This window comes from Lacerta agilis, chromosome 10 (genome assembly GCF_009819535.1).
Source record: "Lacerta agilis isolate rLacAgi1 chromosome 10, rLacAgi1.pri, whole genome shotgun sequence".
Lineage (NCBI taxonomy): Eukaryota > Metazoa > Chordata > Lepidosauria > Squamata > Lacertidae > Lacerta > Lacerta agilis.
Genome location: NC_046321.1, coordinates 29354650 through 29367222, shown reverse-complemented (window position 1 = coordinate 29367222; position 12573 = coordinate 29354650). Strand labels below are relative to the sequence as shown.

The window sequence follows — 12573 nt, the reverse complement described above, 5'->3', positions numbered from 1 at the left end:
ACTGGCCACCTCTGGCAATATTTTTTAAAAATTAAGTGACCACAATAAAAGTATTTTTCAAAAGGTGCACCTCTCCGTATTGTTATGGAGCTAAGGGATTAAACTGTTTGCCATCAGTATTTCAGCTTGGAATCAAACTTCACCAACAGTGAGAGCTGTTCGACAGTGAGAGCTGTTCGACAGTGGAATTTGCTACCAAGGAGTGTGGTGGAGTCTCCTTCTTTGGAGGTCTTTAAGCAGAGGCTTGACAGCCATCTGTCAGGAATGCTTTGATGGTGTTTCCTGCTTGGCAGGGGGTTGGACTTGATGGCCCTTGTGGTCTCTTCCAACTCTATGAGTCTATGATTCTATAACTAGAAATTTGTTTGTGACAAAATACTGGTGTAGTAGTAGAGGTACAGTCTCCAGTCTGTCAACATGCTCAGAAGAAGAATAGGACCATGGGATTTCACCCAGTAGTTCCTTAAGCTTTTTGAAATTAGCCTTCTTAAAGTAAAGAATGCATGTCCGACTACACTCAGCTTCCCCTTGCCTCTGCATCATGAAACCCAAGGTTTCCAGTAATTCCACTTTGTTGATCAGTTCCTTCCTGCTTGTGAGGACCAGGTCCAAGATAGATGAACCTTTTGTTGCTTCTTCCATCTTATGGGAAATGAAATTGTCAGCGGGGCAATGAAGCAATTTGTTTGACCTTGCATTCTTGGCAGTTTGAGTTTCAACAGATAGCAGGGTTGTTGAAGTCTCCCATGACTACTATAGGTCTCCTTTTTGAATGTTTGGCAATCAGCTATAGGAAGGCATCATCCAAGTCTTCAGTCCTGTATGGAGGTCTATAGCAGACACCCACAGTAAGGTCACTGTTGTTTACCTCTCCTACCATTTTTACCCATATAATCCTTTGCTCCAGCTGCTGACTGACAAGAGTCCAGCACAGATTTCTGGACTAAATTTTGCAGTGGAGTTCGACAATTTATCTGAAATACTATGGGACTGTGCTTATGTGGTAACCGTATTAAGACTGTTAAAACTGCAGACAGTCTCCTTCAGTGGATATGAGCTTCTAGTCATTCCTTATCAGCTGAGTCAAAACAGCTGCTCTCCCCCAGCATCTGTCCTCCAATTAAAATATATGGTTTTTAAGCTCACGTAAAAGTAAAATTAAAACAGATAAAACAGATATGCTCCTTGCCTTTATGTTGCAATTAACATTGACAGCTGAGCCAACTGACTTTAAAACTATTCAAAAAAATAAATGAAAGTAGACCATAGAGCTCAAGGGCAAGGTGCCTTACTTGTTGCCACCTTCAACTGGAAGTTGAATGAAATATCCCTAATGCTGGATTGAAAAATGCAAGAGAAATTTTTTATTTCTGTGCTAAAGAGTGTTAAGCCTTTTGTGGCCTAGGGCCCTGATATTTACGGGACTGCCTCTCCTGGTATGCCCCGCAGAGGACCTTAAGGTCAATGAATAACCATAGTTTAGAGGTCCCAGGCCCTAAGGAAGTCAGACTATCCTACACCAGGGCCAAGGCCTTTTCAGTGATCGCTCCGACCTGGTGGAATCCTCTGTCCCATTAGACTAGGGCCCTACAGGACTTAACCTCCTTCCGCTGGGCCTGTAAGACAGAGCTATTCCGCCTGGCCTTTAATTTGAACTCAGCTTGATATTTTATTTCCACTTCTCTCCGCCTCCCCCCCTTTTATGAAGATTACCCACTCTGGGACCCCACAGCTAATTCTCCCCTGGCCTCCTTGCTGGCCCAAGTAGGACTAATTTAGCCAGCTAGTCCTGGTGAGTATATAATGTTTATTGGATGGATTTCTCCCAAATTGATTTTTGAACTTTGAATTTTATTGTTATTCATGCTTTTATACTGTATTTTATCCTGCTTTTATGTTGTATTACAATTAAGTGTTTTAAATTTGTTGTTAGCTGCCCTGAGTCCAGGTTTCTGAACCGGGAAGGGCAGGGTATAAATAAATTATTGATGGTGATGATGATGATGATGTCCCTGCCACTGTTAAATAATCAATAAAAAGGCACAAGAAAAATAAAAGCTTTACAGTGAGATTTCTTTCAGAGTTCAAAAGTTCAGATAACTTTCTTAATTAGAACAGTCCACCTCTGGAAGTATATGTAGTAAATTTTCTTCAGGGGCACTTCTCAAGACAATTTCTTAATAAAGGCAACTACTTTTTAAGAGAGTGTCCCAAACGAAGTTTTTAACACAGTGCATTGCAAATTTTACTGTCTTATAAAGGTACATGTATGTGTAAAATTTAAAAAATCAAAACAAGTAACTATGAGAACTTTCTTAGCTTGACTTTGTAAACTCAAGGAATAACTCATTATCAGACAGGAGACAAACATGTTTATTACTATTCACAATAACTATTTTAAGGTGAAAACAAAAAGCAAGGTAAGTGTCTATTAAGTTACACAGACGTCATCAACCTGCTTGCAAGGCGAAAGGCTTATCTGAAGACAGAACAATAAACTTGGTGGTCTTCTCTCTCCTACTAGTGCCCGTACCTAGAAAGAAATTCATTCTCGTTTTAGAACTCAGCAGCAGTTATCAGTACATAATCAGCTTTTAAATACACTCTGAAGTTGGCTAGCTGTAGGATCTATGGAATAGCATCTGCAAATCTGGAGACCATCAGGTCTAGATAACATGACAGAGATGTGCCCATACCACCTTTAAGTTCACTTAATCTGTACAGGCTGGTTATTCTGCTATTACAAAGATGGTGATCAGATTTAAAAAGCAATGAATCAGTAGGAAACAGACATCATGCCACTATCACATCTGGTTAATGTCTATTGCAACTGACCCAACATATAATCGGTGTGTGTGTGTGTGTATACGCACACAGGGCATATCTCAGAATTTAAATGTGTAGCAGACCTACACAAATCCTCTAGCATAGGGCTAGGGAAGCTCTGGTCTTCCATATATTGCTGGACTACAACTTCAATCATCCTTGACCATTAGTCATAGTGGCTGGAGCTGATGGGAATTGGAGTACAACTGCTAGAGTGCCATAGGTTTGCCACCACAGCTCTACCAAGCAAATACTCTTTACTCCAGAACTATATTTACCTGTCACTTTTGCAAAGTGAAGAGATGATTCAGTCTTATTAATTCATATCTCAAAGTGCTTAGGGGCAATGTTTAATAGGGGAAGCCTACCTTATATATAAGAATTTGTGTAATGCAGAAAATAATTAACTGTAACACAAGCAAAGTGGACCATTTCCTGATATTACACAAATTCCACATGCTTCTTACTACAAGCAGTGAGCTTGCACATGTCACCTAATAGAACATGCTTTTGGCCAGAGATAGTAATAGGTCCAGCTAATCTAGTCAGAACTTTTAAGACAGAGACCAGTAATCTAATGCTGCTCTTTGGTTATTCATAGCAAATCAGTGCTCAACATGCCAAGTTTTCCATTAAAATATACTTGATCAACAACAGTGTGTCTTAAAAAAGGGGAACACTGAACAGATCCTTTGGTAGAAGGGAAGCTCAATTTAAATGGATTTGAAAACCCAAACTACTCATGCAATGAGATGTAAACTATGCTTTCAATCAATGCCACTTTCTCTGCTGTCTAAAGGGAGGTTAAGAACTATGCTAACTTGCACTTGTTCAACTATATCTTTGTAAGGCAGATGCAGTGGTGGGAGGCAGAAGTTCCTGTTTCAGATCCAAGGTGAGCTGTAACTACATTGAGAATGTCTGTTTTGAATAAAGGGGTATAGCATGGATGCTTAACTCTACTCCCCTTGCTAACAAAAGGCATAAGATACTTACTTCTGGAATTCCCATTCTCGATTGTCTAATGGACACACCTGCCGAGTCTTAAGCCAACGAGAGATACAATGGAAGTGGAAAGCATGCTGAAAAAAGAAAGCCCAAATTACTCAAACAGCATGCTGCAACCTGGGTGCACTGCAATTTAGTAAGTTATATTAGGAAATGATGAGATAACAGCAGAGAGCAGAAGACAGTCAACATCCAGAATTGTAGAATGTGAACCGTTTCAGTGAGCACAACCATACAAATAACCAGAGGAATTTATAAACGTTAACTTGTCAGAAAGGAAAATACTACACTGGTTTTCTGTACAAACTTGTGCTTGCTGAACACAACAGAATTTTGGGCCACCTTAAAGCAACTTTAAAACAACAACAACAACAACAACAACAACAACAACAACAACAACAGAGAATGACTTTTAAAAAGATGGGAAACAGAAAGGGGCTGAGAAAGGCTTTCACAGTGAAAACAGACAAAATGTGACCCACATTACATCTACCCTTCTCTCCTCACAGTCACAAGTTTTTGTTCTGTCTTACGAATCTACTTACTTTTAATTCTATTCATTTTACTTTTTACCACCGCTTTGCTGTAAGCTAGAGTAGGTATTTCAGCATATGTATGGGAACACGCACAAACAGAACCTTCTTTGCAGTTTTCAATGCTTTGGGTTTCACAGTCAACAAGGCAAGCTGCTTTTAAAACAAAGTATCTGCTTTCCTCATAACTGAAACAGCAGCAGTGAAAATGATAAAGAAAGCTGCATCTGAGCATCTGGTTCCCTTATGTACTCTTTAAGAGTTGCTTTGGAGATTATGGCCTTGCAAAAAACTTTGAAGTTCTTTAAAAAATTGCAATGTATGTACATAATTTGGGCTTCTTCCATGTGAAATTTATAACAAGTAGGGCCCCACAATAAAATGTATTGTGCGTGTGCGTGGAAGAGGGTGAAAAAATCAAAAACTAGCATCAAAGGACAAGATTCCCTACTCTAACTTCATATACAGTATAAATAATTTTAAAGTACAACCAGTCTGCATGCAAGTCAAAAGAGTATGAGGCTTCTTCATGCAAATGAGTGGTCTGATAACACTGAAACAGATTGGCCATTGCTGGAAGCTGGTAGATAAAAGGTTTTTCCTCTGGGAATTCAAACCAGTGCAGCTTCATCTCTGACCTGCAATAGTAACAGTAGATTACATTGCAGAGCTTGGGAAAGCTACCCTCTTTAAGCACAGCCTTCTGATCTGCAGTAGAGGTATGATACAGCAGGGCCACTGAATACTATATTCAGTCTATCCTGTAATGTGAGGATATTGTGGGGGTAAAACTGTATGTGCAATAGGAGTCCCATATGACTGGATACCATTGCAGGCTTGCTGGAAGTCACTGAACTGTAGCATTCAATGTGAATTACACTTCAGAGCCATTATAAACCACTTTCCCCTGTCTACAGATTATTCCAGTCAGTAACATGAGCACAATGAACTACATTGACTTTGGATTTTTAAAAATGTTTCATATTAAAAAAGAACTGAGCTATAAAAAGCAGGAACTCTTTGCTGTTACCTTTTGGATTTTGGAGGTGGTGGTGGAGTAGATACACTTGTGCCCAATCCCAGTTTCTTTAAAATCTTCGCTTTCACCATTTATTTCTATTGGCAGCTCTCATTTCCATACACTGGGACATCTGTGAACCAGGAAATTACCTATCCGGGGGGCAATGACTGTTCTCATCACCCTTTTTATATCTGTCCCTTACTCCCTCCTCCATTCCAGTGACTCTATTCCATTCTTCCTCTGACCTAGTTTTCTGCTGTTTTCAGTTATAATCCCATGCCCATTGAGCATGCCCAGTCCTCAGTGGACTATATTGGTTCCTTCTTCTAAAGATTTCCAGTACTTCTGCAAACCTCATGGTTCTCCTGTCCTGAGTTGGCTGATACTTCCCTCTTATGTATGGATGCTGCCATTTTGCCTATGTAAGTGTGGGAACTTGTTCCTGAAGATTAAAAATACAATCTAAGTGGATCAGGTAATTTAAGCCATTATGTATTTTGTGATGACTGATCAATTTGCAGGTCATAATTGTTTGAGAAGCAATGCCAATTACCTTCGTGCAAAGACAGTTAAGGAGGACAGGGTGCATTCTTATTTTCCTTCTATCCCTATCTACTGTTTCACATCTCAGCCTTGTATTTCATTTGACCCTTGCTTTCTCAAAGTCTCCAAGACTTTGATACCATAAACTTTACTTCTAGGTAGTTTCCTAGACTAATATGGAAAGTAGCATAGAGTCAGACTTCATTATAGTTGAAGAATAGAATCCTTACATTGCAGACACCCCATGCAACAGTGCATTCTTCAGAGGTAGCTGATGCTTGGTTAGCTTGACATTCTATGCCTGTGAGAAAAAGATTTGTGCACATGAATTAACATGATTCATAGCAAGTGACTCTAGTAGATGAAAAACAATGTAAGTTGTCGGTCAAATGTGGGTATTTTAGAACATCAGAAAGGAGGAAGCTGTACTGTACACTGAGAAGGGAAGTTCAGTATCACATTTTTTATTCATTCAAATATTTCTAGGCTACCTTTCAAGACTGAAGCCTTTCCAAGGAGGCACACATTAATATGCAGTTTCATCAGTGAATATTGAAAATATACAATCCAATCCAAATTACAACAGAACATTCAATTTAAATAAGTCCAATACATTAAGAGAAACTCTTGAATTTCCATCTTTGTTATATCATGACAGAAATGGCTGCAGCATGACAAATTTATAAAAAGCCTGTCAACTAAGTATGCAGCAAGTGATATAAGTTTTCCCAATGTCTGCCACAGTGGGGTGAACAGATTTCCTTCCTCCACAACTGCTGGGACTGGAATGGGCTTGTGAGCTCAGCACAGGTTACAGGTTGGGGAATAAAGTTTTCCTCCACTAGGCTACTGTGAGCTAGCAAAGCACACTCTCTCACCCTCACTAGATGTGATGGGTCTAAAATGACATTCTTGAGTTGAGCATTATTGGAGGCACAGGGTTGTATCCAGAATTAGTCATATGCAGCATGAAGTGAATAGACACACCTAACTTTACACATCAGCATCCATGTTGGGTTGCTTCTCAAGTTTATGGGAAATGTTTAGTCTGATACAGAGAGGATTCTCCTAGACCAGGGGTTGGCAACCTAAGGCCCATGGGCCACAAGCGGATCATGGGGATCGTTTAACCGGCCCATGGACCCCCGCTGCCCGCTCTGTTGGCTCCCGTGTGCCGTGCTAAACCGGCGCAGAGCAGAGCGGGGACCACCTTCCGTGACACTGGCCTGCAAGCCAATGGGAAGCTGTGCATGTCTTCTCCGTGCCAGGAGCGCTGGAAATAGCGTTTGCACATGTGCATGCACACTCTGGCCCACCGTGGCATCTGTGGGACCATGAACTGGCCCAAGCCACAAAAACTTTGCCGACCCCTGTCCTAGATGCGGAAGCCATTTGTTATCAAATCAAGCACTGTAGTATACAAATACCATTCAAACAGGTGAAGAGCTTGATTAAAAATTTAGTAATTTATTTATAGGAATTTCTATACCACTCAACAGTTAACATACCAGAATTGTATTTCTATAAGATCTAAGAGGCTAATTAATTTTAAACATATTTTCTTTTCTGAAGTCATGGTTTTTGGCACTATGTAAGGAAGTTCTGTTCAGTGAGGGTCTGGGGATAAAGAAGAGAGTTCTGAAGCCCATAACACCACAATAAATAGGGTTCCTGGGAGGAAACAAGTACAACTAGTTTAAATTTACATTGCAGGTGTAGTTGTAATTGCTGCCCTAACTCCATCTCTGTAACCTAACCTCATAATTCATCAAGAGTCGCTGGGGCAGCTGCAAAGTTATTTCCTTCATCGCTTCCCTTCACTTTGCCATGAACCTGCCCATACAGTTATACTGCCTACCTCCTATCTCTCTCTAGAGGTACTTACACAGATCCATAATATGGTTTCTGCAAATGGCACAGTTGTCAACCACGATGTCCCAAGCCCAGAGTGCAACTGCATTCCACTACAAGAATAAAATACATTTATCTGAAATGCATACCAACAATTTTTGAATGAAATGACTTTCTCCATTCCTTGCAACCATTCCTCCCGATTCAAATATTAACTTTTCATCCATAGAATTAGCAATAGAATTATTCATTGCCAGTACCAATGCACAGTTATAGCCTACCAAGGAGCTCATCACATAGACAGGTCAGTTTGCTTAAGAGAGATGGCTTTGAACTTCATTCAATGCTGTAGTCAAGCTTTTTATGCACGTACTTTAAAAAAATAATCATTTTATGCAGCTGAATTGTGAAGATGAAAGATCATGGACTAGATTACAGCCCGTTGTTTTCATAGAATGCAAGTAAAACAAAGCAAGTACCCAAGCATGTCGGAGAATCACTATGAATGGCCTGCAAGGGCCGAGTATTGACAGTGAATTTATTTCTTGTACCTGGGCCACAAGTGAAAGGCTATCAAGACATGAAAAAGAACACTATAGTTCAACCTACAGTATTAACAATCGAGGGAAAATAAACATTTTTTGTGCAGTAATCCTTACAACGGAGACAGGGTTTCCCTCCTGAATAGTACTTTCTCATATATATCTGTGGATCTCAAAACTGGGTAAAGTGACAGCAAGCCACACTTCATAATGTTTAACTTGCTCCTGCCACTTTTATGAACCAGTAGTGTTAAAATTACCTTTTTAACTACACTAACTAGTTCTAAAGAGATTAGGAGCTAGCAAACTATTCAATGGCCTGAACTATAACCGAGTTATAGAAGAGCCAGCTTCCTGACGTTTTCATCATTTCCTCCAAGACTCTGGTAACTTCAAAATAAATATGCGTATCCCGCCATACCCCCCTCCCCACAAGGTTGACTTACTCCACTACTTGTAGCTCAAGTCAAAGAGAACAGAAGGGTCAGTAACGACAACTCCCACTCAAATGGGATTTGCGAGTAGAGTTCACGGAAACTAGGCCTCCCTGTGCCACCAGGTAATAATTACAACCCACCTGTTTACTGCCTGCGCTCGCTTTTTTCTGTTACCAACCCTCTTTCGGCCCTTGGGCCAAAGACGACACTCGCCGCTCTCAGGGCCTCCCTCACATGCCTTTCCCCTATACAGTACGTTAAAACGAAAGGAGAAACCGGTCTCCGGCGAGAATGAGGCCTAGCCCCTGCCATCAATACTCTCTCCGTTGGCGCGGCCCCGAGTCCCAGCGGCTGTCACAGCCCTCTCACCTTCTTTACTTCAAAGCGCTTCTTGCCGGCACCACTATTGGTCCCACTCGGTGTGTCCACATCCATCGCAGCAGCCATTTTGGATCAGCCAGTCCCGGCAGAATGCTATCAGCGCGCCTGCGCGGGACTTGGGAACGAAGCCGCGCGACATTTTCTCCTATGCGTTGCGTTGTTTTGGCTTTTTTTTTTTTAAATAAACCCTGCCTCCCTCCGTGGCCACTTCCCTCCTTCTCCCCCCCCTCCTTCCTACAAACAGGTGTGTGTGTGTGCGTGTGTGTGGGAGAGAGAGGAGGGGCCTGGTCACGTGCCGCCCGTCTCTCTTAAAGGCGCTCGTCAGGGCGGAGCCCGTTATGCAGGGCCTGGCGTCGTCTTCGCCTTCGCTCATCGCGGAGTTGCCCAACCCAAGGGAGGGGGGAGGAGGAGGAGGAGGAGATGATGAGGGGAAGGGCCCAGCGAAGGCTCGCTTAAAGGGATACCCGCAAAATTACTCAATGTCAGCTCCTCAGGAGCGGAGAGGGCCCCCCAAAACCGCCGTGAATTCGGCGCCAAGACCGAGTGAGGGGAGCTGAGAGTCTCTGGCCTCTGCAAGATCACATTAATCGGTTCTCGCACCGTGGGGGGTTTCTGCGCCGCTGGCTCCATGGGCTCTCCCCTCCCGGCGCTGCCCATCCATCCGCCCGCTCTGCTGCCGCGCAGCCCTAATTAGGATGACTAATCCTTGCTAAACCAGTGGCGTAGCTGATCTCTCGAGAATCCATTATTAGCCTCCGGCATTGTGTACAGCGCCACCCCCACAACAACCCCCCCCACCCCCACCCCAGCGCTTTTGTCTTTAGCAGGGAGATGCAGCTCGAGTCCCCCCGCGCGACTCTGCAGCATCGGGGCTCCGACGGATCCTATGGGCAGCAGCCGCACTCGAAAGCCCTCGAGCAGCAGATCTGCTCGAAAGAAAGCCCCCCCTTTACACGAACTGTGGTGGTTCCAAGTAGCTCCACGCTTGAGAGCGGAAAAACCATGCATACAGATCTGTCCTGGACATGTTTATACTTGAAGCAAAGACCCGCGGAGCTCTACGGGTCTTGCGTCTGAACCCTCATCGTTTCTGCACAATCTATTCAGGCAAAGCGTTAACGCTGAATGAAGTCCTGAAATGGCTTGGCTGTGAGGGCACCACGAGCAGCTTCTGCTCCCAGGAATATCTGCGAAAGCTAGGGTAACTTCAAACAAGTTGCACCAGGGCATTATAAGCCACTTCTTATACTCCATATGCACCTTCCTTCTTTTGATATTTGGAGGAGCAATAGGTGAGGTCCCCTAGGCCCCTGACAACAAACAACCCATCAGGAAAAGAGAGATGCAGTGCAAGCAAAACGCCACCATTGCACTTAAAATTGATGCTCCAAAAGCTACAGTAAGATGTACACTTACTTGAAATTAAGTGCCATTGAACCGAGTGAGATTTCTCTCAGTACTGTACATATAAATAGGATTGGCCTGCATGGTTGATCTTATTTGTCCCTGCACTAGCAGTGTCAACAAAAGTGTATATGCAGCATAACTGAGATTTTCAAATCCTGGAACCAGACTAATATGTTGGTCACAGCAAAAAAATGTACATTCTTCCCAGTGGACACTAACAGGACCACAATACTAGAAATAAAGAAAATATTTAAGAATATTGTTTAAGACTCATATTCTCTTTTCCAACTCTTTGTAAATTGCGAGCTGTTTAGTGTACCGTATAAACTTGTTGAGAATTTTGAATTCTAACTTGTAGTCGTAGCTTGGATCCCAGACGTCTTGCGAGTCAAACATTTTGGCTCCCAAATGCCGCATACCCAGAAGTGAGTGTTCCGGTTTGAAAATGTTCTTTGGAACCTGAACGTCCGACGCGGTTTCTGATTGGTTGCAGGAGCTTTCTGCAGCCAATTGGAAGCCACACCTTGGTTTCCGAATGTTTTGGAAGTTGAACGGACTTCCGGAACGGATTCCGTTCAACTTCCGAGGTACGACTGGACTAACAAACTAACAAATCCTTCCTACAGTTGCTTTTGAACTCTCCTTTGCCATGTGTTTACACTTAAGATGCTGTTTTCTAGGGATCAAGAACAGGTCTAAAATGTACATAGTTTTAGGGTGCACAACACACTTACCTGCAAAGTCCTATCAAAATCTGAGTAAACATGCACAGGATAGACATGAACAGGAATTATTTTAACATCTAACTTTAGTAGATCTAGTTTTATACAACAGGAAGAAGAATGCAATGTTTCTGCAAAAGCCAATAATGTTATTAAATTGGTCATGTTAACTATCTGGTGGGGCCCTGGCATAAAATGTGGAATAGTTAAAATAAATCCCTACAATACTCAGGGATTTGGAAATTGGAGATTTAAAATAAATAAATAAAACTCCAGATTATAATTAATTTGTATAAAGTTCTAGATTGCCAAAGTATCTGTGTTGTCATAGAAGATAAGGCTAATACTCCAGGTATGGGAGGGAACCAGTTGAGGAACAAGGTTCACAAGGCCAAATAAATATTACACTTACCTCATGATTCTAAGCTACACCTGCTAAAATGCCCTCTTTCCATTCAGGTATAAATGTTTCAGGAGCCCTGTCCATTTCCATTTGGCCACCTTAACTAAAATATTACTGTATAATGCACAAGTGTAGCTAAAGACTAAATGCATGTAAATGAGTTAATAACTAGAGACCTGAGTGCTGCTGCTGCGTCACATTTTAGAAGAAACTGACAAAGTCAATATGATATTACAACATTTTTTTATTTGGTAGCACATATCTTTTAAACTCTAAGGACTTCAGCTAGTATTTGACAAAAAGTAACAGTATTTAAGTTACATTCTACAAACATTAGATACAAAATAGAATGTCAGTACTTTATATCTGTATTCTGTCTTTTACAGCTTTTAAAACAATGAGAATGGTAGAAATAGAGATTGGTAATGAAAATGTCCAATAAGAGGGTTAAAGTTTGCTAAATACTTCCTTCAACAAACAGAAAACACCACTTCAAGCTTTTGACCACAGTTCTGTAAAAACTGCAGCAAATACAATTAAACTGTCTAGCTTTCTAGTTAGTGTATCAATAGATAAAGCAACTTTGTGTATAAGGCTTTGCAACAAAAGAGGAGTAATACAATATTTTGGGCAAAGAGAACTATGAGGAAAAATGTAGATCTCATATATATCTTCTTTCTCTATAGAAATCATATCATCCCTACTAAGTAATATCCTCACATTTTGCCCAGCCACCTTATGCTGGAAAACTATCCTTTTTATAAAGGGCCTCTTAACACATTGTCGCCAAGATTTCCCCCTACACCTAACTGCTGTAGTGTAGTCACACACTTCCAGTTTCATCCTCCAGCTGGTTAATGCCCTAAGGGCCAAAAAGAGACACAGCCAAGCAACCTTCT

At 41.7% G+C, this 12573-nt stretch overlaps 1 protein-coding gene across 1 annotated transcript; it reads right to left on the bottom strand.

Annotated features, from left to right (window-relative positions):
• Positions 1-2355: 2355 nt before the first annotated feature.
• RBX1 (ring-box 1) lies at positions 2356-9282 on the bottom strand. Its single transcript, XM_033162712.1, has 5 exons — positions 9131-9282; positions 7817-7895; positions 6162-6232; positions 3823-3908; positions 2356-2533 (listed from the first exon to the last, which is right to left on the bottom strand). The coding sequence occupies exons 1-5, from the start codon at positions 9206-9208 to the stop codon at positions 2521-2523; spliced, it is 327 nt and encodes a 108-aa protein (XP_033018603.1). The 5' UTR covers positions 9209-9282; the 3' UTR covers positions 2356-2520.
• Between the last annotated feature and the right edge of the window lie 3291 nt (positions 9283-12573).

What these genes read in the sequence shown, in the direction of transcription:
- RBX1 (XM_033162712.1), bottom strand. Translation starts at nt 9,208, where the DNA reads ATGGCTGCTGCGATGGATGTGGACACACCGAGTGGGACCAATAGTGGT. An exon ending in AGCGCTTTGAAGTAAAGAAG is followed by an intron (nt 7,896 to 9,130) that starts GTGAGAGGGCTG and finishes TTATTCTTGTAG; the next exon opens with TGGAATGCAGTTGCACTCTG. An exon ending in TTGCATGGGGTGTCTGCAAT is followed by an intron (nt 3,909 to 6,161) that starts GTAAGGATTCTA and finishes TTCTTTTTTCAG; the next exon opens with CATGCTTTCCACTTCCATTG.